General features: G+C 40.3%; 3 protein-coding genes across 6 annotated transcripts; 1 reads left to right on the top strand and 2 right to left on the bottom strand.

The window, feature by feature from the left end:
* Positions 1–4,196: 4,196 nt before the first annotated feature.
* On the bottom strand, positions 4,197–14,153 carry mfap3l (microfibril associated protein 3 like). 2 transcript variants are annotated; one of them, XM_074698884.1, is made up of 3 exons: positions 13,997–14,153; positions 11,436–11,847; positions 4,198–6,474 (listed from the first exon to the last, which is right to left on the bottom strand). In XM_074698884.1, exons 2-3 carry the CDS (start codon positions 11,758–11,760, stop codon positions 5,549–5,551), a joined length of 1,251 nt encoding a protein of 416 aa, XP_074554985.1. In that variant the 5' UTR covers positions 11,761–11,847; positions 13,997–14,153; the 3' UTR covers positions 4,198–5,548. The 2 variants fall into 2 exon arrangements, with proteins under 2 accessions (XP_074554986.1, XP_074554985.1); XM_074698885.1 differs by lacking the exon at positions 13,997–14,153 and having other exon boundaries at positions 4,197–6,474; positions 11,436–11,826.
* A 2,085-nt stretch (positions 14,154–16,238) lies between these two features.
* On the bottom strand, positions 16,239–23,190 carry aadat (aminoadipate aminotransferase). 3 transcript variants are annotated; one of them, XM_074661877.1, is made up of 15 exons: positions 23,161–23,189; positions 22,918–22,975; positions 22,607–22,681; positions 22,212–22,380; positions 22,002–22,134; positions 20,843–20,917; positions 20,559–20,768; positions 20,402–20,467; positions 20,250–20,332; positions 20,008–20,104; positions 18,582–18,643; positions 18,411–18,475; positions 17,377–17,483; positions 16,937–17,038; positions 16,242–16,842 (listed from the first exon to the last, which is right to left on the bottom strand). In XM_074661877.1, the coding sequence occupies exons 3-15, from the start codon at positions 22,671–22,673 to the stop codon at positions 16,801–16,803; spliced, it is 1,278 nt and encodes a 425-aa protein (XP_074517978.1). In that variant the 5' UTR covers positions 22,674–22,681; positions 22,918–22,975; positions 23,161–23,189; the 3' UTR covers positions 16,242–16,800. The 3 variants fall into 3 exon arrangements, with proteins under 3 accessions (XP_074517979.1, XP_074517978.1, XP_074517976.1); XM_074661875.1 differs by having other exon boundaries at positions 23,125–23,168; XM_074661878.1 differs by lacking the exon at positions 22,918–22,975 and having other exon boundaries at positions 16,239–16,842; positions 23,125–23,190.
* A 146-nt stretch (positions 23,191–23,336) lies between these two features.
* On the top strand, positions 23,337–26,194 carry ino80b (INO80 complex subunit B). Its single transcript, XM_074661931.1, has 6 exons — positions 23,337–23,678; positions 23,905–24,047; positions 24,186–24,366; positions 24,444–24,613; positions 25,344–25,516; positions 25,602–26,194. The coding sequence occupies exons 2-6, from the start codon at positions 24,008–24,010 to the stop codon at positions 26,064–26,066; spliced, it is 1,029 nt and encodes a 342-aa protein (XP_074518032.1). The 5' UTR covers positions 23,337–23,678; positions 23,905–24,007; the 3' UTR covers positions 26,067–26,194.
* The last annotated feature ends 274 nt before the right edge of the window (positions 26,195–26,468 follow it).

Raw genomic sequence — 26,468 nt, 5'->3', positions numbered from 1 at the left:
TTTAAAACAACCGTAAAGAACCTCGCAGCCTCAAGTGGACATTTGTGGTACTGCACTTTTTTTTTTTTTTTTTTTTTGAAAGATTGATTATTTTCTTCCCTCCTTTTTCCATTTTCATCTCAAAACCAACCTCAATCCTGTCTTGCTACATCTGCCAAGTGCCTGGCAAAGTGAATCTTCATCCTTTTGTATGATTATTATTAAATCATAAACGTGAAACTTCCAGCTTCCCCCTCTCCGTCTCTACAACATGAAATAATAAAGCGACTGAAAGACAGTGGACAAACAGTAGCACCTTACCTGTAGAGTGACGGCAGTAATCTGTGAGTGTGTGTGTGTGTGTGTGTGTGTGTGTGTGTGTGTGTGAGGTGGGGTTCATCCTGTGTACTTGTTTCGTTGCAGTGACTCCTCCTGCAGGGCGTCGTCTGTGTTAACAGTGGTGTTGCCTAACATTGTGTTTCATACTGATCTCGATGTTTTGTTTCCTTTTTTTTTTTTATTTATGGGTAGTGTCGATAGAGTTGTGCATTATTATGAAGAAATTTTATGTATGATTAAATGATTGTTTGATTGTACATTTAAAACAAAATATGTAAAGATTAAATTTTGTTTTAAATTAAAAGGACAAAAGAATTCAAGTTTCACCGACTGGGTCATGACGCCTGTTTTTTCATAGCTTTCTGGATTTTCTACAGTTTATCATTTCCAGCCAGGTTTGTGGATTACATCTCTTTGAAATACTAAAATTATATATATTTTTTCTTATTTTACAAATTTCAAGATTAATTAATACAACAGAGCGTAAGGGTCACAGAGACAAGAGATACATTTTGAGTTAAAAATTGGTGATGTCATAAGGTTTAAGTTATGGAATTACTTCCAGTCTTACAACTTAAATAATGCAACTTTTTTTCTCCAAATATATAAGGTTTACTTTTTTTCTTTCAAATTTTTCAGATTAAATCTTAAAAAACAACTTTGTCCTCGTAATATTACGACTTTTTTCACGCAACATTACGATTTCATTCTTGTTACAACTTTTAACTCATAACTTTACAACTGTTTTAAGTCATAGTTCAACTTTCGATCTGTAACACAACAACTTTTTACTCACAATACAAGACTTTTTTCAACATTACAACTTTGAACTCAAAACATGAAGACTACATTTGAGACGTTAAGTTTTTCAAAAAACAAAATTATTAACTTGTAATATTGTGACTTTTTTAAGTAACATCGTCTAATCATTCATATCATTACAACTTTTTTAGTAACAGCACGATTTCTAAAGGGGCTGTGAGGAGTTTGAAAGTGATCTTGGAAAAAGTCTCCCTTCTAGATATTTGCCTGATCATAATCCACATTTTAAAATGAGATTATCAGCACTAATATTGCTGGTTACAGGTTATTTTAAATTGCTACTTCTTAGCTTCCAGTTTCGGCAGGTCTAAGTCTCTATGACAACACTACGCCAGCCGATGAAGTTTAGTAGAAAGAAGAGATAAAACACAGAGATCTGTGTTTAATCTGCTAAAAACGATTTCTGTGATTAATTTTGTAGTGATGGTGGACACAGGAGCCTAACTGTCAGACAGAAAAAGGACAGAGGAGCAGAAGAAAGATAAACTGGAAAAAGATAGAGCACGAGCTAAAGGCTAAAAGTGCTAATCTGTTTGTGCTAATGTTGATTCCAACCCACAGTCAGCAGTTATTCTGCAGTGGTCTGTTCAAACTTGAGACTCTATCAATAAAATGAAGAGTGAGGTTACGTTAGCTCTGATTGGTAGATGACTGGCAGGACATGACCAGGTTTTACTGACATTACACATTATGGATGTGTCTTTGAGCACCGGGCTGCCAGCTGAGCTAAATATGAACAGCTACTAAACTACTTACAAACTGACAGTGTTTACTTGTTGTCACGTTAGCCTACAGATACGTTTTGATCTGATCTCCATTTAACTCCAAAACAAACACACACCTAGCTAAAAGTGATTTACAACAGTGTGTGGAGACTCCAGGCCACAAGGTGGCGAGGGAGTGCAATCAAAACAGATCCTCCTCATAGCATCTTTAACTTGTAACATCATGACTTAAATCATAGCATTGGGACTTTTTTTTTTAAAGTTATACAGACTAATAATTCCGCATTATGACATTTTTCAAGTAACATTACATTTAACTCATAGCAGTACGACTTTTAACTCGTGTCATTGTGACTTAATTCTTGTAACTTCTTCACTTTAACCTCGTTAAATTTAGACTTTTCCTTTAACACTGAGATTTTTATCTTGTAACATTATGAGTTTGATCTTGTAACATGTGAAATGTTACACTAAATGTTTAATCCCCCAACATTATGACTCTAATGAGTTTGATGTTGGTGAAGCTAGAAGAAGATCATCTGTCAACACATCAGTGGATCCTCCTCTGGAAATGGAAAATTCTTGACAATCATGACTTCATCAAACGTTTCTGTCTATCCTCTGCTCTCACAGATACAGAACTCTGTCTGTGGTTTCTGTGCTCTTCTGTGTCATTGTAACAGTGGGTGTACTGTCAGCACCCCAGGGTGGGAGTGGACTATGAGAGGTTTGTGGTTGAGTTTTTTTTTTTTTCCTGCCATTTCCAAAACACAGAGCGGCCTTTGTGAAGAGACGCCTCTTTAGTTTCCAGAGTTTAAAGAGTTTAGTTCCACTGCTCCGTGTCCTGGTGTCCTGTTACTGAACATCTATCATTCATGGCTCCATCAGTCAGTCACTAACCTGACACCTCGTTTATTTTATCCACCTGATGCTTCATTAAGTCTGTGACGTTTTCCCCTCCTAGACTCCAAAATACAAGTTACATATGTAAGAAGTCCGTGTCCTGGGGAGGTTGTGCAATGTTTATTTTAATATGTTGTGGTGTGTCAACTGTCTCACTGCATGAAACTGCTGTGGGGAGGAGGAGGAGGCATTAGCAGATGTAAAAGTTCCAGGAATTATCCCGCTCCGATATGAGTGTGTTAGGGTCTGTGTCTGCCTCAAACCCCCTCCTCTGCCTGGATACTGATGTTTTGGATGTGTCGGGATGTTTCTGGGCAGAGAGTAAGCGTGGTTACATCAGCCAATCACAGCTGCCCAGTGCGCAAGTGACGAAGAAGCTATCCCAAGGGGCTCGATAGTGGATGTAGCACGGAGAAAGAAAGACACAACCAAATTGCAAAAAAATGCCAAACAGATAAAACTTTTTCCTAAATGTGGGTGAAGCTTGGCTTAACTTTCACTCCCTTTCAGGAACTTGGAGAGCAGAACGGGATGTAGAGTAATAGGAGTTAGCTTTCTGCTAACCAGGTATGTGTCAAATATTAGCTTGTGCTAACATGCCAAGTCAGGTGCACAGCTCTCGAGTCTCTCCAACGTAGAAACATGACACTACAGGTGGTTTCTGAGCTAGTCAGAGTTGTTACAGACACTGTGGGTGTGTGCTGCTGCTGGCACTGAGCCAAGGAGGAGGAGCCTAGTTTCAATTTATGATTACTAACAAGAAACAAATATTCCTGCAGACCTTACCTTTAACCTCAGTTTTTGAGTATTTTTGTTGGTTTGAGCTATTTTGAAAAAATAAAGACTTAAACTTTTTGATTACTGTTTTTGGGTCAAAAGTATTTTTATTTTATTTACCTATAACAATAATTTTAATTTTTTGGACTTAAGTAATTTCTTTACAACAATCAGCCTTGATTAAAATGAAACTGTTGGATAGCTTGAGGGAATAAATATTAAAAGCAGTCCTAAAATGATGCTTAAAGCTCCTGTGTTGAATTTCTGGTTCACGTTGACTATGGCGCCCCCTGTGGACAAAGCAGTCTTTGCTGATTTTGTCATAAGAATGAGAAAGTAGTATTTTCTTATGAAAAATAATTTCCATTTTTGATCAGTTTCACTTCTTTTGACCCTTTTCTATATGAAATATGTCAACGAAGGCTACTCATAGTCTGACACCTACCCCATTGAGGGTTTACAGATCTTACCGATTAAAATATAGAGAAAATACCAACTTTCTGGTGTTTTCTTTTGTTCTCTGAAGGCTTTTTAAGTCATCAGTATATTTTTCTAGCTTGTTTGGTAACCAACTAAAAACACCTCAGAGGAGCTTTAATGTTGGAGAAATGATGGAAGTCTGGATACAACAGAAGCTAAAAACAAAAACAGGAGAAACCTTGTTTTTTGTCGTCTTTATACACAGCACTTCCAACTTATCACACTACAAAAAGAGGCATCTGGAGAGCACCAGTAAAAAGCAGAATAGCATCCAGTTCCTCTCCGCCTCCCACTGGACTGTAAGCCGAGCGAAAGGAAGACAGACGAGAGTCCTTTTCCCCGTCCCACGGAAAGACGTCGGGCGTTTCCACCGACCGTTCTGACATGCAGCAGAGCTGTGACCAAACCTCTGAAGAAGCAAACATCACTGCGATCAACCAGGAGTTAAATACAAACCTAAAACCTGCTCAGGGCAGAGGAAAAAAAGCTACACGTCTCTATTTTATAAACTCACCTAAAAATCACACCATGGGTAATAAAGTAATAATAATAATACTCTTAATGAAAAAGATCCAGAGGTGTGTGACCCAATCAGGAAATATAGAGCACACACACTCACACGCACACATACACTCGAATACCTGGCTTACTCTGTTCTGTTTTGTTGAATTCAGCAGGCCGTACAATCATGAAGTAGTTTCTCCGATTATTTTTCAGTCCAGCATGCATCTCCAGACGAGCAGAGCGTCGTACAATCCCGGCGGATCGGCTGTAACAGTAGCTGGATGTGAATTCTTGAGCGGATGGAGGAAGCTTGGAGCAGCTTGAGGCAGATTTCTGGAGTTAAGTCGTAAAAACCCGAGCAGTGTAAGAAACTAAAAACTGAGAACTCAGCCCCGCCCTCTGACGTGAGGTACTGTAAGGGCCTGTGTCCACTAAGGACTTTTCATTGAACTGGCAGCGTCCACGAACTCAAAGCCAAAGCGCCTCCTACAGGTGCACTTCCCAACATTTGATCTTTGAAAAACCTACGATAACTGATAGTAACATTTCCTACCATTTTTAGAAGTCCCGCCCCTTCTTGATTCTGATTGGTCAGAAATTAAGAGAGGATACTGACGAGCACATATTCCAAAATTTCAACTCTTCCACTTTCAGATGGGAAAATAAGTTTGATTTCATGAAATATTCACTGCCAGCACAAAAGAAAAGAATATCCAGAGTGGACACAGGCCCTAATTCTTTACACAATCTCAAAACAGGAAATGTCCTTTTACAATTCACTGCTAATTACATTAAAAGTCTTGATTACCCCTCCCGTGTACATTCAAGCATGAAGGTCCGGAGTGAGGAAAAACCGCTCCACGTGTAAAATCCTTTCAGTTTCCAGAGATGGTTCAGCTCCTACGGATAAATAAGTCGTGACTGTTTCTTTAAAAACGTGTTTTGACCTTTGATTTCATCTTCAAGTGGAAATGCATAGCAGGAAAACGCTCATTTCCTCCAGGGTGCGTTTGTTTTTGTCACACGTGGCTCTCGTAGATCACCTGGCAAGGCGGGGTCTTATTTACAGACGTGCACACCTCCTCTTCCTCCACCGTCTGCTCCTCCTCCTCGTGGTGCAGAGGAGAGAGCGGCGGAGGAGAGGATGGGGGAGGCGAGCAGGGTGCAGCCTCTGGGGGAGGCGGTGCCTCGATGCTGCAGTAGCCGCTGATGGCGAGCGGCGGGTGCACCGACACCTGGATGGCGATGTGCTGCGGCTGCTCGTGAACGGAGGAGTTGTCGGAGTCGGCGGCTGGTGACTCGCTGCGCGGCCTCTCCCGCTCCCTCGCCTGCTCCCTCTCCCTCTCCTGGAGGATGGTGAAGACGTCTCTGACCCCGAGGGAAGCGACTCTCCCCGCCGTTTCTCGGCAACCTTCAGGCGCTTGCCTCACGAACGTGTGCCTCATTTCCTCCACACCAACCACCTCCAGGATCTCCTCCATGAACGTGCGGCAGTTCATGATGAGCGGCGGCAGTGGGATGCTGCGTGCCAGCTCCTCGATGTATCGTGCGAACTCCATCGTCTTGAACTGTGTCACCTTGGCGAGCTCCAGCGTCTTCGCCGAGGTGATGATGGGGATCCGTTTGGCGATCTCAAAGGCCTTCTGCAGCTTCTCGGCGCCCTCGGTGCGGAAGAACTCGTTGATGGCTTTCTCCGTCTTCTTGAGGTGGCTGCTCATCATGCAGAGGCGCGTGACGTTCAGCGCCATGATGATGGTGAAGGTGACCAGACACACGACCATGTAGTAGACGCCCATGTCGCCATTTGTGAAGACCACGCGCAGCGTCACCGTGCAGTTGGAGCTGCCGTGGATGTTGGATGCCATGCAGGTGTATTTCCCACGGTCTGCGAACTCGATGCTGGTGATGTTGAGGACGCCACCTTCCAGGAGCCACCATTTTCCTCCTACAGGGGGCGAAAAGAGAAAAGCCATTAAACAATAACCACAAGGTGATATCAGACATCAGCAAACACCTCGTTCAAATTCCTCTTTACATGTGTGTCAGCGTCTGTGTCTGCCTCGACCCCCTCCCCTCTGCCTGTACGTTGGTGTTTTGGTTGTTTTGGGACGTTTCTTGGCGGAGAGTAGCCGTAGTTAGACCAGTCAATCACTGAGTACCCAGTGTTTTAGTGACTTAGCATGTTGATGATAGCAAGTGGAAGCTAATCAGAGCAGCTACAATAGAGGACGTAGCACAAAAGAAGAAAATCACAACCAAAGTAAAGCGAAACACCAAACAGATAAAACTTTTTGTGAGTAGCTTGTGCTAACATTCCAAATAAAGATACCATTTCCTACGAGCTCCATCACCCACTGTCATTAAGATGTGACTCTTGCCAAGGCGTGAGTTTGTTCTAGAGAGCAGATCATCGTTTTATAAACAGTTTTCTTTCTTGAGGACAAGTTCTCCCAGGATGCATAGCGATGAGGTAATATATTCATTTGTAATTATGTAGCGCTGTTGTTATGGTAGTTGCTAGGTGTCACCCAAGTGGCAGCTTGTTTCTTGTTTTTATCTTTGAGTTCTCTTTGTATTTGGAGTCTTTCATTTCTTTTCACGGCTCATTTATTGGTTACGTTTGCAGCGGTGTCATGTTGATGCTAACCAGTGCTAAGCCAGATGTTCCCAGTGAGCTGAGGGGAAGGCGGCGAGTATGGCGTGCTGGCGCTGCGATAGATGCAAGCTAAGAGGGGATTGTATCCACATGTCCTTTCACCAATCGTTACAGGGAATGTTAGCTTGATTTCTGAAAAGATGGACAAGCTAGTGGCGCTAACCTAACAACTCAGATCTTGCTTCTCACTGGCTAAACTTTGCCGGTCAGTGTAGAGTCGTTTAAGGGACTTTTGGTCTCAGTGTCATGAATGGATCTGTGTTCAACTCGTGCATAAATAATGAGAAATAGTACTGAAATTTAACCAGTTTTGGCACAGATAATCTATATTTAAATGTGGAAACTGGGCCTGTTTCAAGATCACTTTTGAAACATCACAGGGTCTTGAAATTTTGATGTCGGGAAGAAAAAAAATTACATCTCAGTGAAAGTAAAATACTGGGAACAGGAAAAAATAAAATCATGTGTCATAGCTGGAAGTAATGAAAAGATAAAACTGTTTTAACTAAAGAAACGCTGAAAATCTCCTTATTGCAGCAGAACACTCTCTTCTGCTGCTCTCTGCTCGCGAATCACAACTTGCTTACTCAGGTTTACGTCCGAGCTGCTTTAGTCCTCTGTTTTAACGCAGTCTGGCAGGGAGAACACCTTGTTTCCTTCACATATTTATAAACCAACAAAAGAGGCTTTGTAATTTTTCACTGTCGGGATGTAAAAGCTGCAGGTCTGAGCTTTAATCTGTGCAGGATGTGTTTGTTTGGTTACAGCATGAATATGAGGACCTGCTTCTGATCTGCAGAGGCGCAGTGACCTTAATATTCCTGCTGTGCTTTCAATATTTAAATATGCGCCGTGACTCCTCAGCACGCTGAGGCCTGAGTGTTCAAAACAAGGCGAGCACATTTACACGTCAGAGAGGCTGCGATGAGCAAAGACTGAAAGCTGTTTGTATTATTTAGAGAGTTACTTAGCGTGTTGATATTTGCTTTTGTGTGGGAGTCCAGATATGAAAATCTAAATCTGGAGAATCAAAAACAAACACACCTCCTGCCAAGCATCCTGGGAACATGAATGAGCAGTCAGGAAATGAAGCCGAGCTGACAACAGCGTCACACACCCATCCGCCTTTTCATGTTTCTAATTTTACCCCCCAGACCGCGTCGTTGTGTGTGTGTGTGTGTGTGTGTGTTTGTGTGTGACTGATGTGCTGCCCGGCGGCACTAACACACAGCCTCTGTTTCCTAAACCTCTCTCTGATGGTGGTCCCGAGGGGAGCCGCTCTGCGAGGCTTCCTCTGGGTTTGTGGGTCATAAAAACAGAGCTGCCTGTTCAGTGTGTCGGCGGGTTTCAACAGGTCGACTCCAGAGAGACGATGACAACAACACGACAAGTTTCTGCACTCTGCATTCCAAGAATCAAGCTTCCCAGGTCGCGTTTTGTTTTTGTTTGGTGTTGATATGAGAAAACTGTGTCACACCTAGCTTGTTAGAAACTGGTTTTTAGCTCAGCTCAAACTAATGTCTGTATAAAAAGAGGGATGACATTCCCAATCCCAAAGTTAGCCAGAACATGTAGAGCTCCCTTTTCTGAGGGCCATAAGCCCCGCCTCCTCCATATCAACAGATGGGACATGAGTCAAACCTCGATGACTAAAATATAAATCAAAAACTATCTTTAATGTAAAAGTTTTCTGTTATAACAGTTAGTTTGATCATGTTAAACTGTGTTATTTAATTTTCCATGAACTTTTTTAGTTATTCAAAGATATAAAAACAGGGACTCGCTCCATGACCGACAGCTCTACGCTGTACACATTGGATTTCCAGTGTAGAAAGGCTAAAGGTAAAGCACTATTTATCAGCCAATGACATCCATTCAGTGATTGGTTGATGACCGTCAGTTTCCATCTGGCTCTGTTAGCATGTTTGACAGGCTGCTTGTGAAGCCACGGAGTTAACCTGCACCAAAGAAGAAGAGGAACTTCCGTAGCATCTGTCTCAACATTTATGCTAGGTGTTTCTGTGATGTAGCAGCAAAGCGTGTTTGTCGGTGCTTAACAAATGTCGCTAACATTTTTCGTCTTCTATTGCTATTAAATGCAGTCCCCACTCTTCGTCCTGACATTTTTTACATTTAGCAAAGCACGCTACAGCCACCAAGTGGCAGGAATAGGGTATGACAACCAGGTGGCGGTGAAAACAATAAAACGATTTTTACTGTTTGATTTTAATCAAGTAATGATTTGAAAATCATGACCCATCCCAAAACTGAAATGTCCAAATTGTGAACATCTACATATATATATATATATATATATATATATATATATATATATATATATATATATATATATATATATATATATATATATATTAAATATTTATTTATTTATACTTCTACTTAATACCTGAATTTACATTTGGGATAAATAAAGTATTTAACTATATTTCTAAATAAAGTATTTTTAATTCATTCATTTCATAAACTACAACATGTTCTGCTATGGATTGCACCAACCACAAAAGGATTTGACCTTTTATCAGCTACATAAGTTTTAGGGGTGGCAGAAAAAAATGTTGTATCACAGTATTGATTTTTTCTTTTTTTTATTTGATTAGTGATTTTAAATAGTGGTTCTTGGAAATCATTATCTTTTTCTTCAAATTTAACTCCTTCACTTTAGTTTTTTTTTAAAGGTTGGGTTGGAAAAAAGTTGCGAAGACGTATCCCAGATCACATGTAATGTACGTTTTTTTGGACAATATGGCTCCTGATATAGTCTGTAGAAATTATCATCATCATACAACTTTTTCACCTGATTTGGTGTTGAACTAATGTAAAAATAGCAAAAATCGAAAATATCGAACAATGGAAATTTCAATCTAATTGGCACCCCAAAAAATCTTAAAAGACTAGAATCAGGAGAAAAGCTTATCATCCCAGCCCTAATAAGGTTATTTTAGTTCAGAGATGTAAGTCCACCCTGCTAGCTGATCTTCACTGTGCTTCTAATGTGCAAGATGCCAACTTATTTCAGGGGTTACTTTGGCTTCACTTTTGCACAATGGGGTGGACAAGTCGTCCATCTTTATACACTGTTTTTTTTTATATTTGATTTGTCTTTTTTTTAAACTTTTTTATGGACTAAAATATAAACAACAGACAACAGACTGTAAATGTTGATTCTTCAGGTTGATGAATGCCCAGAAGTAAACCAGAGACACATGAATCCATAACAGATTTGGGTAAAATATCAGATTAAACTGAAATAATGGGTTTGACGTGAAGTCCAAATAACTAAAAATGTATTCATGATATTTAACTCCCATGTAAACACTGGCAGAGATAATTCTTGATTGAACAAAGCTTGGTCTGACAATCAGGAAGTCAGGAATACTGATGGACTTCTGCAATTCTGTGCGTTCATATTTCATGATTCGAAGCACATTAGACGCTCCGACCTCACTATAACACGTGTTATGAACAAACAGCCTGCACTCCAGAGGCTTCTGATGTGCATCAAAACACCTGCGGCTGTTGTTTTCACACACTGGTCCCATTTTTCCTACGTGCTTCAAAGCAGCAGGAAACACCACAGTGTCCTCTTTTCTACAGTGGAAACATCTAAACGAGGACGTTTCTTCAGATTTGTTCTAAAACAAGGTTGATTACTGCCAGAGAAACTGCTGGAAACGTCTGTTCGTAAGGCACCGAGCCACCAGGAATCCCACAGCTTCACTCAGCTGTTAAAGAGCGGATAAGAGAGCTATTTTTACAAACTGTACCCACATCCTTAAAACCAGCCCCCTGCTAGCTTCCTGAATGTTTGCGCTACAGTGTGTGGATCATGATAATCCGCGCTAAGCTGAGTGTGGGCGAGTTATTGGGCCTGAGGGGGGGATACGTGGTGAAACGACAGAATCAGAGTCTATCTTTGTTTCTGGAAACTTGCAGTGAATGGGCTGGTGCACAGAGATCCCCTCAGGGTTGTAACGCAGAGGTGCACCAACACGCCTGGAATTAAAGGTGCTCCTGGTTCCTCAGCCCAAACAAGAGCAGTTTCACACTCTACATGTTTATTTAATAATTCAGATGATTGTTTACATCCCTAAAACGTCTGAAAAAAGTGAGCAACTAACCTGACACCCGCCTGGATTTGCATCTAATTAAATTATAATGAAGTGACAAACGTCAGTGGTGACAAAGCGAAGAGGAAACCAGGTTTAAAGTAACAATAACATCTCTCTCACCGACGCTCTCCGTGTCCAGGCGGTCACCATGGGAGTTGAACCACTGAACGCTGGGGATCGGCTCTCCGGTGACATTGCAATCAATCAGCGCGCAGCTCCCCTCCCGGGCAATTATCTGGCGAACTGTTGTGAATGCAGCTGGGACAAATCCGCCGTCCGTCACAGTGCTGTTCTCCGTCGTGCTGTTTCCATACGTGCCCGCTGATAAGGCCTCGCTGGCGTGAGAGGCGATAAGGGACACCAGCAGAACAAAAGGGGATCCACCGGGCCAGTGCATTTTCTCTGACTGTCGGTGCGGCACCCAAGGGGGCAGAGACTCTGTCATTCCTCCTGGGTCTCCATCCAGTAGACTGGCTATCTCTTGATAGTACAAGGCGGTTTGGCATTCAGCTCTGTGGCTTCAAACGTCTCACTTGAAGAAAAACAAGAGAATGAAGGGTGTTTGTTAATCAGAGATGGTGCAGCTCAAAACAATCCAGCTGGAACAAACTGATAAGGCAGCTGAGTTCGTTACTGCGCCTACAATCAACACAACCTGAGATAACAACCCCAGAAACTGATTAAAAATACCCCCAAAAATTCAAAAGTCTAATTACTCGTTTTGAAAATGGAGACACATACTTGTGGCTAGATTCGTCAAAAATCTTCATATGGTAAAAATCCAACCCAACCACCTACGTCTAATTATGTTGTTGGTAGTGACCCCTGTGGCAGGAATCGGTAGTGTTTTTCTGGAATAAAAACACCATTTCCCATGAGCACCTACACCCACCGTCATTAAGTATGAGTCTTGCTTGAGACAGTATAAAATATGGACATGGTCTCCATTATGTCCCGTGTCTGTTCCTGATGCATGGTAATGAAGCCAATCACTGGTGGGGGCCATATTGGATATGATGATCACATGAGCTCAACTTGGTCTCTGATTGGCCGCTGAGTTAGACAAAGAAAATCCCCCTCGTACAGTGTGCTGATAGTGAAATTAGCATTTTAGACCCTACCCGTTTTGCTACCAGGCTGTGAATATGTTTTTTAATGTCGTCAAAGTTTGTTTGGCTTGGCGTGTGTGTGGTTTCCAGTCTTTCTGGCCTCAAGCGACTTCTCGATGAACAGCAACTTTTAGCACTTCAGCAAAGGCTTTATTTTTCTAAACCTATGTTGCTCTTTGGTCTTGCTAAGATGTGCATGTTTCTTCTCATTTCTTGTTTCTAAATTTTGTTGCCTGGCAAAATGTTGTTAAAGGGACTTTAGGTCTACGTGCCTTAAATATATTTGGGTTCTCAGTAAAATAAAAAAATTACATTTAGAAATACTCAATTTCGACAATAAAGTGATGATAATGTCTCTTCAATTCATCAAATGTGAAAAGGCATTTATAAAAAAAATTGAGGCTATTTCAAGATAATTTATAACGTGTTTTAATCAAAAAGAATCCAAAACGTTGAACACATCCAGCCCTCAAATACAAGAAGCCATAAGCTGCTTGAGAAAGGATTAACTGCTTGTGTAAAAAGATTCTGAAAAACATCTACACTTATTATTTTAATCTCTTTGTCATTTCTGTATTCAATACCATATAAAATACCACATTTCTGTTGCCATTCAACATTTTCTATTTCCTGCTCACGGCTGTTGCTCATTTCTTTTGAGCCTTGAAGGTCTGTATTTGACATTTAATGACGACACAGGCTTTTATTTGAGGCACGATCACTCATGTCTTAGTAAACCCTTCGTGCCAGATGGCTGCTCCCATTTTACTACTAATTTCCCTAATTCAGTTCCTGCACGGTGAGCTCACATTACAACATTACAAAACAGCATGAAAACAATAAGTCAGGAGGGTTTCATCGTGTTAATCTAGCTTTAAAAAATGCTGACAGGCAATACATTTACATTGTGTGAAAGAGGGGAGAGGAAAATGCTTGTAATGTGTTGAACATTACCAGTAGGCATGAAAACAACACCAGAAACAAAGGCATATTCCAAAATAACAGAGAATAGCACGGGCTGCATCTACCTGCTGGTGTGCCAAAAAATACATCTCCTTATGTTACATCAGAGATATCTAGCGTGTGGCTACAGTTAGATAACATAGTAATGTGTGTGTGTAGTATAGGTGTAATTTGTGTTTACAGAGTAGTGTGAGTAGTCTGTGGCCTCAAGTTGAGCCTCAAAAACGCTAAACATCACAAAACATGGGCGTGGGACCCGGCTACATCCTGGACACCAGTTTATATCACGGGACCCTTCCAGAACAGTGTCACAGCAAACTGTGAACAAGCGGGCTGTGGACAGCGCTTTGTATGAGCTAAATACGCGATGAAATAACGTTAACTGAAGACATTATGAATATATAAGTGTTATATGTTTTATTTATGGAGAAAACCGTTAAAACCTCCGTTTTTAGCTCAGAACGAGTTGTGCAGTAACGTCTCCTCCTCAGCGCGAGCTCAACGGTCCAACAAACGGCCAACTCAGCGTCGACGCTAGCTGCTCAACATCGACCAAAACCGACAAAAATGTCACAGTTTATCACAATATTTCCTGGTTTTTATACTCACATCATGGTCTGTGGTTCCCAGAGTTCGGTGGGGAAACGGTTCACTCGACGTTGTGTCGCTGTGTTGCTATTTCTCCAGCATCCCCATCCTCCCCCTTTCTGCTAGTCGTCCGCTATGTAGCATGCGACGAGTCAGTCTGAGCCCGCAGGTAGACTGGGAGGTGCTTTAGGGGGTAATACAAGCGTATTTACTCCAACAAAGTGGATAAACAGCCATTAAATACGATAATTTACACATTTTAATCCATTTTAAGAAGCAAAAATCAACTATTCGTCGAAGTAAGCACTCCAAATGGTGGCATATGGTGGCAGTCTGTGAGGAAATCATCTTTTTTGACATACATTCGTGATATAACAGACAAAATATCAAGGCTATTGTCACAGGTTACCTTAAAGTAGTTATAGTATTTATTTACTTTGTGGCAGAGGTCCTAAAAAGTGTATATCTCACATATTGTCATGAAGAGATAGTGGACATACAGAGAGTAGATCAGCATTTATGTGGAAAAACTCAAAAGGTATTTAGACAGGGTAAATAAATGAAAAAAAAACCAAAACTTTTTTTGTCTGTATAAATATCACAGAATGTAGAAGAAACATTACCAGAAAAAAAAAAAATCTGTTGAATTGAAGCCGGAACATAAAGAGCTCCCTCTATTGGTTGGATGCAATAAAGGTCCACCATCCTTAATGTAAACAGATGGAATGTGGAAAAAAAACAAAGATTAATTAATTAAGATAAAATCAGTTCATTTCATGCTGATTTTTTCCCCAAAGAAGTTTAGTTTTATTTCTTATTTGATGTAAAAAAACAAAACAAAAAAAACAATGCTTGACAGCTTTAGAATAGAATAAAATAGAGCTTTATTTGTCATTGTAACAGGCGCAACAAAATTACAAATGGACTTTGTTGACAAATGGAGCTAGCAGTCTTTACCTGATTAGGGAAACAAAGGAGGAATAGCAAGATAAAACCTCACACAAGACATTTTCAACTTTTTATTACTGAAAGTCCTGATGGATCGCAGATGTTTTAGTTCAGGGGTGGCCAACCAGTCAGAGAACCAAGAGCCATAAAAATGACCGTGGTACTACAGAGAGCCATGTCACACACGTCGTCTTACAAACACACTTCCTCTCACACATAAACAAAATGACATAGAATGAAAATCAATACATTTCTAATTTTCAAAGCAAGGTTTATCGTGTTTGTGTGTTTACAGTCATACTAGGGAAGAGAAACTGAAACTTAAGTATCAATCTCAAATGTACAAATTCTTTGCAGATAGTTCTGATATTTCTGCAGCCGGCCTTTAATGGATACGCAAGGTACTGCAATCGCTAGCAATTAATTGTATTTTTACTCCCTTATAGCTCTGTTTTAGTCTCAACCAGTTATGTGAGATTAAAAGAATTGGGTATGGTCATACCAGCCGCAGTAGGAACAACAGTGTCTAAGTTAAAAATGCAATAAAAGTATACGTCTTCGATTTAAGAAGGAATATGAGCTTTAAGGTTTTAGCTAAAGACTGAAAATATGCCAGGCTGGCTAGCTGGCACCACCACCAAAGACTGAGTCCGGGTCACCCTGGCTGCTCGTGCTGACTGACCTTGAGGCAAATGATAATGTGTGAAATAAACTCTCTGCCAAGGCCACGGCTAAAGTCAATAACTGAGTCGATAATGCCCTGTCTATGTATAGATATGGATATTTCAGGGAATGAGTGAGGTATTGATCTAGTTTCTGTGAAGAGTTAGAATTTATATTTCTTGCACTGTCCCTTTAAGGAAATTTGGCTGCTCAGGGGATTTTATGACCTCTCCTCACAGAACATAAAAGTTGCAAAAGCCTGAATTTCAAGCGGCCCCTCTGACCCCGTTATCCTTCACGGGTGGTTGTTTCAGCTCCACACAAACACTCACAGAGCGCTACACATTAACACAGCGGAGAGGAAGTCTGTACAAAGGACAAGAAAACAGTTTCCTCTGCAGGTGTTGTCATGTGATTGCTGGAAAGAAAATAACACAGGCGAGATGTTGCCGGCTTGTTTTCAGCATTCTGGGAAAGAGAAACTTCTGTTTTCTTAAAGTGATTCTTCAAATGTCAACAGAGAGGGAAACACTTGCAACGTGGAATCATCTCAGACTGGTTTCTTCAACATGACGATGAGTTCCCTGTACTCAAATGTCCTCCACAGTCCCCAGATCTCAATCCAATAGAGCTCCTTTGGGATGTGGTGGAACGGGAGATTCTCATCATGGATGTTCAGACGACAAATCTGCAGCAACTGAGTGATGCTATCATGTCAATATGGACCAAACTCTCTGAGGAATGTTTCCAGTAGCAAGGTCTACCTGATAAAGTGGCCAGTGAGTTTTATTGCTTCTGCCTATTTTTACTGTTAAAGCACTTTGGCAGACCACTGGCTAACATAACTTTTTCTTAAAAATTAGTTCCTTTCATGTTGATAAATATCCCAATGTTCATTCTTTTATACAAGTTTCACAAGCAGCAATGACAAACTTTAAATAAAGCACAAAAATGTATATAAAGAAAGACAAAAAAATCAGAGAATGATTAAAAACAGTTTTGTATTGACCTTTTTTGCTTGGTTTAAAGTGCATCCAGTGTTCAACAGACTCTAAACGGTTAGCACCCAGTCCATCTGAATACCTGATTGTATGTTACATTCTTAAAAAACACGTTAGTGTTAAAATACCTTCAAATTTCTTTTGTTTTTAACATAAAATCCTTCAAAAGTACATTTTAAAACCCAGCATCCTTTAAAAGGGATGACTCTTTGATCATAAAGCTTCTTTGATGAGAGAGGAGAGTCGTCTGAACGCCTGTGAAGAGAAACGCGACAGGTTAGACTTCATATAACAAGTGTGTAACAGCATGATTCTGTGTGTGTGTGTGTGTGTGTGAGTGTGTGTGAACCTCGTCTATCTGCTCCGGCGTGGAGAGTGAAAAAGCGGCTCTGACGTAAGGACAGGGGTCGCTGCTGTTGATCATGAAGACGCCTCCAGGAACCAGCAACACCTTCACCACACAGAGAAACACACACAGAGAAACACAGGTTCACATATCTTCTTGGTTGATTATTTTTTAAATTAATAAGTGAAGCATTTCTTTAAGCTCGTTCTGTCTCTCTTGTTCATACATGGTTAATTAGCTGCTGACTCGCAGGGATTCACAAACACTGTGTCTGTGTGTGTGTGTGTAGGAGGGTAAACACTCATTAGCTGGACCCACTCACAGAGCACGCAATAGACCCTAAACACACACACATCCTACACTCTACTGAGACACAAACTCTGTCTCACCCCCTGGTATAAAACAGAAAATATCACCAGATGATTTTCCATTTTGCTGCTGACCTCTTTCTCCAACGCTTTCTCCATGATGAGCTGCTGCGTGTCTGCTACACCTTTAAGTTTCATCCAGAGGAACATACCGGCTGACGGGGAGTGCCACTCTGCTACATCTGTAAAAAACAAACACCCACAGGCTGAATGAAGCTGAGGAAAATGAAATAAAAAGGTTTCACATGTGGCTGTGTGACTGAAACTGTGGGATTTCCCTTCTGTGCTTCTTTTGTCTCTTTACACTGCAAAAAATGAAACCGTAGCATAGTTGTACTTACGTCTTATTTATAGTAAGAGTAAAAAGAAGGGGAAAGAAAAAAATTCCTGGTTTTCTCACTTCTTAAATAAATTCATTACTTTTATTTCATTAACTTACTGTTTTTTTTACTATATTGCATTTTCTTGTTTTTTTTTTTTTTACATTTTTTTACTGTTTTTTTTTTTACTGTTTTTTTTTTTTTCAAACAATTATGCCATCATTTTTGTCATTTGATATCTAGAAATAACAGATTTTTCTGGACTTGTCTTGTTTTTCTTTGACTAAAAATAAAACATCAACACATGCTTATTTTTTATTTTTTTACACTGCAACTAAACCTGCATCTCACATACTTAATTAAATTAATTAACATGCGTAGTTTATGTGTTTACAAGAGAAAACTCAGGAGTCATGACTACATTCCCCTCTTCATGTGAAGTTCCTTTAATATCCACTAGGTGGCAGTCATAGGCAGAACTTCCTCACATGAACTTTGATAAAACAACAACATTAAAATAATGGGACATTACAGACTAAAAAAGCACCTAATTTCAAGATCTTATGTGTTGTTGTTTTTTACATTTTTGATTAAGTGAAAAAAATAAGATACATAAAATCTATGATTTCAAAGTAAATATTTCTATTTCAGTAAATAATATTTCATTACAGTTAATTTTTTCAACACTTACACACTGTTGTATAAATGCAAATCTGAATTTTTCATAAATTTTACTCCCAAACGAAGATGAACTTTCAGATTTAAGAGTGACACCACTTTCCCACAAACCTTTGAGCCACTTGTCTGCAGAGCCGATCATTGCGTCTCTCTGTTTCCTGTAAAACTCAATCACCCTGTAACACACAAACACAGTTAATATTCATACTGCGGGCGTTGTTTGAGGATCAAATTGTTTCCTGCGCCCGTCAAACCGGTCGTGCAGAGGGAGGCGGGTCGTACCGGTCTATATGCTGGAGGAAACCGTCCTGCCCCCAGCTGTGCAGCAGCTGAGACACCATGAGCTGAGAGGAGGCAGGAAACAGGTTTTATCAGGTGGTATTTAAATGAGGAGCAGAGTTATTTGAATGTTAAATGAGTCTGAACACTCAGGGTCAGAAGAGGAGTGTGATTTGTTTTGGTTGAATTTTCTGAACTCCACAAAGGACAAACTCTAGAGTCTAATCCCAAAATTATACAAAGTCAGAATCCCAAGATTCAAATCAGACTTCAGGGATTCATGTCAGATTTACAAGGTAAAAATTCACTTTCAAAAAGTCGGAAATCAAAGATTAATGTCTGAAATTTGAGATTTGACGTAGAATTCTATAAAGTCAGATTACTGAGATGTAACAGTGAGGCTCCTATAAATTCAAAATTCCATGATTAAAGTCAGGCGTGTATTAAGTCATTATTCTAGACCATCATCGGAATTTTGGGATTTAAGTTTAAATTTTGAATCTACTTCCAGAATTCTATAGAACCAGAATTTTAAGATAAAAGTCAGACCTACATTTAATCAGAATCCTGAGATTATTGCTGAAATTCTGGACTCAAACAGTATTCCAGGATTACAGCCAGATTATTATAAAGTCAAAATCTTTATTTATATCTTAGAATTTTGACAATGGACTAAACTTTCTTATTTTTAGAAGTGGATGTGTTTAATTTCTTTTTTCACATATATGAGTTGAACTATATTGTTGCAGCAATTAATTGTGGTTACTTACGGACACATTATTCTACATAGAAAAAAAACTAAACAAAAAACAAAGCAAAAAAACAACAACAACAAAAGACAAAACAAAAAACAAAAACAAACAAAAAAACAATAAAAAGAAAAAAACAAAAGGAAAAAACAGTAAAACAAAAACAACAATAAAAACAAAAAAGGAAAAAACAAAACAAAAAACAAAAACAAACAAAAGCAACAATAAAAAACAAAAATGGGAAAAACAAAACAAAAAAAACACCTAATTTAAAAAAAAATCAGAACCAAAAGAAAAAAACAAAACAAAAAACAAAAATAAAAACCAAAAGAAAAAAAAAAACAATTTAAAAAAATATTCTTGCACTTTACTGCAGTACCTGCGGCCAAACAACAAGCACCTTGTTTCACCAACTGAGGTTTTTCCTTCTGTCTAAATTCTTGCTTGTGTTGCTTTCGTTGAAAAAAAAAGGTCTGATTAATGATCCTGTGGAACTGCTCACAAACCTAATTCCTGAGTTTTCCTGTCAGTGACCCCTCTTTATGTTTTACGTTGAATAGAATAAAAAGTGCGGTTGGAATGTGACACACCTTCTTTGCCTCTCTCGACATGTTTGATCTGGCCTGTTTGTTTAATAGTGCGCAGGGTGTGGTTGCATGAAATAACACATTCATCATCACCTGTGTGAAGGTGCTCGTGTGCATCGTGGAGGCCTGGATGTGCAGCACCACCCGGTCTACCAGAGGTTTGGGTCCCGTCACAAAACCGATCCTCAGCCTGAAACGTAGAGACACACAGAGACGAGCGGTCAGAGGAGAGAAACTTCTTCCTGTCTGCAGCGAGTGGTGACACATTAAACCTGATGGTGAAACATCAAACCAACGCTGTAACAGAGTCACTTCTTCCTCTTCTTCATCCTCACCCTGAAGACAGGATCTTAGAAAACGAGTCCGTCCTGATGATCCTCCCGTCAACGTCCATGGAGAGAAACGTTGGCGCCCACGGCTGAAAAATAAATAAATTAGTCAAACTCACGCACATAGAGAAAATGAGGCAAAGGAACTGTTTCTTTACCTTTTCAAACTGCAGGAAGTAGTACGGGTCGTCCTCGATGATGAGCATGTCGTACTGCCGGGCCAGCTGAGACCAACATAAACAGAAAACAACAAAGTGAGTCTGCAGAGAAAACAGCTCCAGCTCTGACTCTGAGCTCGTCTTTATTTCAGCGAACCTCGTAGACTTCCTGCTTCCTCTGAGCCGTCATGGAGGCACCGGTGGGGTTCCCTCCGTTCGGGATGGTGTAAAGGATCTTGGGAGCATCACTGCCGGGCTTGTGGACCTCTGAGGGGTCCCAGCGAGACAAAACCTCCTTCAGGGCTGAGGGTATCATGCCGTGCTGATCGCTGGGAACGTTGATTAAGTTGCAGCCGAGCGGCTGGAGCTGCAGAGGAAAAGTTGGGTGATACAGCAGTTGGAGTATAAATCTGGGGTTTTTAGGGGGAAAGGTGCGCTCACCGCTGCGAGTGTGCCTGAATATGTGGGCGCGTCCAGCAGGACATTGTCTCCAGGGTTCACCAGCATCTCAAACACCTGAAAACACAACAAACAGGATGTTAAAGCTGCATCGACCACATTTATACTTGGTGCTAAAGACATTCATCAGACTCTACTGCTTTGTGGCAACAGTAGAGGAGGCTGAAAGAGAGTTTTAAAGCTGAAATTAGTGCTTTCTCAGACTCCATCTGATCTAAGAAAGAAAGAAATTCAGCTGTGAATCATTTAAAGCTACTACAGAGCTACAAGAGAAACAACATGAAGCCTGAAAATAAACATTACGCCCTGCTTTAAAGCTCCTGTGAGGAAATTTTTCCCAGTCATGAAAAATACTGGAGCCAATACAAAATGTCTTTTTATGGCTAAAAAAAATCAAACAAGACCATTTTTCACAAAATCAACCATTTCTATAAACTGATTTTTAAAGTTATGAGCCACTGACGCAGGGTAGGCATCTAATTGAAAACAGCCTTTTTAAAATTTTCCCAGTGAAATTAAAAAATGAGCATTACTTCAAGCAGTTCCTCAAAATACAGCTCATAAATGACTGAGAAGAAATCAGAAAAAAATAATTATTTTAACTGTGAGTCTTTAAAGCTACAACAGAACTATTTAAAGGACAATATGAAGCCTGAAAATAAGCATAATACTCTGTCTTTAAAGCTCCTGTGAGGAGATTTTAGCTAGTTATGAAATTGATTGAAATTAAAACCACTGTCTATTTATGACTCACAAAAGTGAACAAGAGTATCATCAACAAGAAAAAATACTTTACACTGATTTTTAAAGCTATAAACCACCACTGTCGTAGGGTAGGCGTCGAAAAAAACAAAACAAAACAATGACAACATTTTCTTAACATTTTTCAAGGTAAAAATACAAAATGAGGGCCACTTTTGACTGTTAGAAGAGCACATGACATTTCACTCAGGACATTAGTGATATTACTTTGACCACAGGGGGCGCCAAAATCAACAAAAACTTTTTCACATAAGCTCTAAGCAAAATCTTTGGAATCTGTTTCTCTGTAACGACCTTAAAATGTAAAATGGCCAATGATAAAAAGTGCACTAATATTTTTAAAGCAGCTTGCTTCATGAAGAATGCACAGCTAAAGTACCTTACAGAGCCCCTCCTGGCTCCCCGTGGTCACACACATGTCCATCTGGCCTTTCTCAGGGGTGTAGCTTGCGGTTGGCGGGTTGTGGAGGTTCTTCTGGAGGTTTTTCATCCACGTTAGCAGCTCAGGGATGCTACAGAGGAGCATGAAGATGAAATTTTAAAGATGCAGGACAAAAAGGCTTTCACGCACACTGTCTTCATCGCTAACCCGTTTGAAGCCGAGTACTGCAGAGCCCTCTTCATTGCAGTCTCGTCAAACGTCACCGTCTCGCCATTCTTCACTTTAATGGATGCTGACTGGAAGGGGAAGGTGTTGGGGTTGGGTGCTCCGCCAGCCAATGAGATGAGGGATGGTGGTGAGCGCTGCTGCAGCTCAGCTTCATGGGATAAACAAACCAAATGATGATTTTGCCATTTTTTATTTTTTTTGCCAACTAATGGAGCAAAACCTTGGAAACTGAGATGGTTAAACAAAAGATAAGGAAAATAGCAAATCCTCTCAGCTGAGGACAGACATTTTTGTGCATTTATATCATCAATTTTCCATAATTCTAGGTAAATTTAAACGGATTTCACTCAGAATAAACTTGCAGAAATACTCACTCAGCATCCTGATGGGGGAGGGCTTTCTAGCTGCACTGACAGCTGTCAAAAACCGAGCGTAATTCATGACGAGTCCTGCAAAGTGAACACATGCAGAGCACCCAATCACATTAATGCGTTTTGAATCAGTTAAATTACATTAACAGTTTAGTTTTATGTTAAGTCAGGAACTACTTGTTACTAAATGCTATAAGCACCAACTTATTTTGTATCTAATTAATCTTTTATTTAATTTAAACACATTAAAACATTTTATTTTTTAGTTATTCGTGAGCAGAGACGACTTCCTAATAGCTAACTTAACTGCTTACTTGTTAAAACGACTCCCCTCTGTTACACGGTGGTTGTACCTTCATTAGACTCGCAATACTGTATAGTTAGACACCGTAAATAAACATTAAGTGACGTTAAATGGAGCAAACACACACACTATCAGGGATGCACACTCTCTATAAAACTAAAATGAACATGTCAGCATAAAAAAGCAGGATTTAAACATTAAATTCAACAATATTTACGGTATTAACTCGCCCACGTTCAGCTACTTCACTGACCTTGCGTATCGCAGCTCGAATAGCCCGAGGGCTTCTGGGTAATGTATTACTTGATACACCGGAATCAGCGCTCATCACTGTCACGTGAACTACACTACCCAAGCTGCTAAACACAGACCAGTGTTTCTGATTTATCGACGCTTATGGAAGGTTTTATAAGCTTTAATCTTAAATATTTTAATTTATTGAATTCAACAAACGCTTATAAGGGTTAAGACTCATATTAATATTAAAATATTAGTATTTTTCGTATTCCGTTCGGCTTCGCTTCTTTAACCGGGTCCCAACGGCTGGGCGGATGTGACGCAGTTGCTAAACTGTTGTGTTGTTAGCATCAGTACGTAAAGGTAGCTGCGAAATAAGACATAAAAACTTAAATCTTTAATAATTTTGTTCGTTATTCTGGGAATAATTCCTTATTTAAGTTTTAAGTCGTAAACTGAGTTAATTTTGAAATGGAAGCTTCTTTTGTGACCGTTGGACTGAAGCTAACGTGAACGCAGCCCAAGCTAAATGAGGTACAGCTGAAGCTAACGGTGGCCATCATGTGTATTTAAGCTTTTTAAATTGTATAAAATATATTCAAAGTTAGTGTCGTGTCTGTCGTATTTATTATTTAAATAAACAAAATAGATTATTTTTTGCCGCTTAATCACTATATGTCAGAGTGGAGTGAATGAGTTGTGTGGCTGCATTTCTGTTTTTATTACACGAAACTTAACCTGTTTTCTTCTTCTTCTGCAGAGTTGAATCAAGTTTCTGACGAGCTTTTGAGATTTCTGCTGCTATGTAGTGCTGCAGAATAAGGCTGCCCTGTCCTTGTATTAATACCGTTATCGTCATTTCAATGGGGAAAAGGAAAGACATGATTCACCCCAGGTTCCTCGGTGAGTCAACAAGAGTACTGATGTTAATCTTAATGACTGATTTCAGCTGCACACTTTGAATATTCTAGAAAGGGCAACAAAAAGCATATTTTGGACATCAAATCAAACAAATAAACAAATCTTTCTCATCCCCTGTAGGTGAGGGTGGCTCCGGCCTGCATGGCGTCCACAAACGCAAACACAAAAAACACAAGAAGCACAAGAGGAAGCACCACAGCTTCCCAGAGGTCCCTGAGCCCGAGCCGGTGGTGCTGCCTCGTCCTCCTCCACAGCTCAGACTGAAGATCAAACTGGGGGGGCAGACGCTGGGGACCAAGAAGTGAGACACAATCTGACACTCTCACCTGAACCAAAAACCACTGAGGGAGATTTTCACCATGTGTTCTCTTTATACAGCGTTCCCACCTTTACGGTTCATCCTGGTGTGGCCTGTCCTCCATCTCCTTTGATGATCATACATAACAATGTTGACGAAGATGATGATGATGAGGATGATGAAGAAGACGATGAGGAGGATGATGACGAGGAGCCTTCTGTTCCTCTGGAGCAGTATAGAGCCTGGCTTGGTAAGTCGAACCTTAGGGATGGACTCTGACGATGTAAACACCCTGTTTCAACGTTCATTTTATCTCTGATATATTTTCCCTTAAGTTTAGACGGACACTACAAGCAGCCTCAGATAAACATTAAACAATAATTCTGATCATCATCATGGTTTTGCCCGGGTTGCAGGACACAATCCAGAATGAGAATGAAGAATAAAAATCCTCTACATTGTTTTCAAACTGATTAAAAATGAAAAGTAAAACTGTTTTTTTTTTTCTAAAAAACTACTTTGGAACCAAATCAAAGCTACATTGTGTATCCAAGTAGTAATTTAGTCTTACATGTAGTGCATACTGATGCAAACAGCCTTTACTAGCTTGTTTTTCTTTGCGTTGTTAAATAGGGATGAGTATTGACAAGAACGTTACGATTTGATACTCATCACTATATCATAATATTGTGATATACAGGGATTTTCTACAGTAAACTATTTGATTGAAAACATCTTTTCTATTCTTTTGTGTTTGAAATATGCAGCGTTTTATACACACACTAAACTTGAAAACATAGAGTGCATCAAGTTAGTTACTTAAATTACTGTGACATTGAACTAATGTTGCAAAAAAAAATTATGGGGCGAAAGACCTGGTCATGTGGTGAAACTGATAAATGTCACTTGATGTTATTAATGTAACTCATAAAAAAATCTAAAATTTAGCACCCCTAAATCTCCCTTCTCTTCTGCTCAAGATGAAGACAGTAACCTGGCCACGTCCCCCATGCCAGACATGGACTCAGACTCCATGATGGGCGTGCCGGTGGACGAGGAGGAGCGGTGGCTGGACGCGTTGGAGAAAGGTGAGCTCGATGACAACGGAGAGCTGAAGAAGGAAATCGACGAGTCTCTGCTGACAGCCCGACAGGTGAGGAAACGTTTAGGGTTGATGTGTTTCATTCAGCTGTTTGAATGAGTCTAAACCTGAGTGTGTTTTTATTATGTGTGATCAGAAAGCCCTCCTGCACAAGCAGCAGAGCCAACCCCTCCTCGAGCTTCCCATGGGCTACAAGGAGAAGGAGATGACCGCAGAGATGATGCAGAAACGCGAGGAGCGGGCACGTAAGCGCCGCCTGCAGGCCGCTAAGAAAGCCGAGGAGAACAAGAACCAGACGATCGAGAGACTCACGAAAACGAGCAAAGCGAAGATCAAGAGCATGAGAGAGAGGAAGTCCAAGCAGAGTCAGGTCCCCATGGTGCGCTACAGCGACTCCGTTCAGGGCGTGGCCATCTCCTTCCCCACAGGAGTCCCCACCCCGGTCCCAGCGACGCCGCGGCCTCCTCCTGCAGCTGCTGTGAACTGTGGAGTCAGTGGCTGCTCCAATCTGAAGAAGTACTCCTGCTCCAAGACCGGGGTCCCGCTCTGCAGCCTGGAGTGCTACAGGAGGAACCTGCTGCTGGTTCAGAGCGCCGCCTGAACTCTGGACGTCAAACTAAAGTCTTTCTACTTCTAAAATGAATTCTCGCTGATAATGTTTTTCAATACTGTGATTGAATTATGTACGGTGTGAAATGTCTAGGGACATTAAACAAATATTTTTGTACAAATCTCACGTCTGACTTTGATTGGTTTCATTTTGTTGATGTAAAAGTATATTTGAAGACAGAAAAATGAATGAGAAGAAACTCATTTGTTTGCAAAAAATAAAAGAGGAACTTTTATTCTTTTCTCATTTTTAGCACAAAATGTCATTTTCATACAAAACTGTACATTTTAAATTAAGAAAGAATGAACTCCAGCACTGTGTACGAACTGAAAGCATCACCTGCTCAGCTTAGAGGAGTGAGCAGCAGCAGCTTGATTTTAATGGTCCAGCTAA

The sequence above is a fragment of the Halichoeres trimaculatus genome, unplaced genomic scaffold (genome assembly GCF_033239565.1).
Source record: "Halichoeres trimaculatus isolate MK-OKI-2021-1 unplaced genomic scaffold, fHalTri1.1 fHalTri1_scaffold_22, whole genome shotgun sequence".
In the NCBI taxonomy this organism is placed as follows: Eukaryota; Metazoa; Chordata; class Actinopteri; order Labriformes; family Labridae; genus Halichoeres; species Halichoeres trimaculatus.
Note: the sequence above shows the minus strand (reverse complement) of the source record. Positions and strands in the feature narration are given on the sequence as shown.

What these genes read in the sequence shown, in the direction of transcription:
- ino80b (XM_074661931.1), top strand. Translation starts at nt 24,008, where the DNA reads ATGGGGAAAAGGAAAGACATGATTCACCCCAGGTTCCTCG. An exon ending in CAGACGCTGGGGACCAAGAA is followed by an intron (nt 24,367 to 24,443) that starts GTGAGACACAAT and finishes CTCTTTATACAG; the next exon opens with CGTTCCCACCTTTACGGTTC. An exon ending in CTCTGCTGACAGCCCGACAG is followed by an intron (nt 25,517 to 25,601) that starts GTGAGGAAACGT and finishes ATGTGTGATCAG; the next exon opens with AAAGCCCTCCTGCACAAGCA.
- mfap3l (XM_074698884.1), bottom strand. Translation starts at nt 11,760, where the DNA reads ATGACAGAGTCTCTGCCCCCTTGGGTGCCGCACCGACAGTCAGAGAAA. An exon ending in CCTGGACACGGAGAGCGTCG is followed by an intron (nt 6,475 to 11,435) that starts GTGAGAGAGATG and finishes CGCCCCCTGTAG; the next exon opens with GAGGAAAATGGTGGCTCCTG.
- aadat (XM_074661878.1), bottom strand. Translation starts at nt 22,673, where the DNA reads ATGAATTACGCTCGGTTTTTGACAGCTGTCAGTGCAGCTAGAAAGCCC. An exon ending in GCCAGGAGGGGCTCTGTAAG is followed by an intron (nt 20,918 to 22,001) that starts GTACTTTAGCTG and finishes TTGTGTTTTCAG; the next exon opens with GTGTTTGAGATGCTGGTGAA. An exon ending in TTCCTCCAGCATATAGACCG is followed by an intron (nt 18,476 to 18,581) that starts GTACGACCCGCC and finishes TGTGTGTTACAG; the next exon opens with GGTGATTGAGTTTTACAGGA.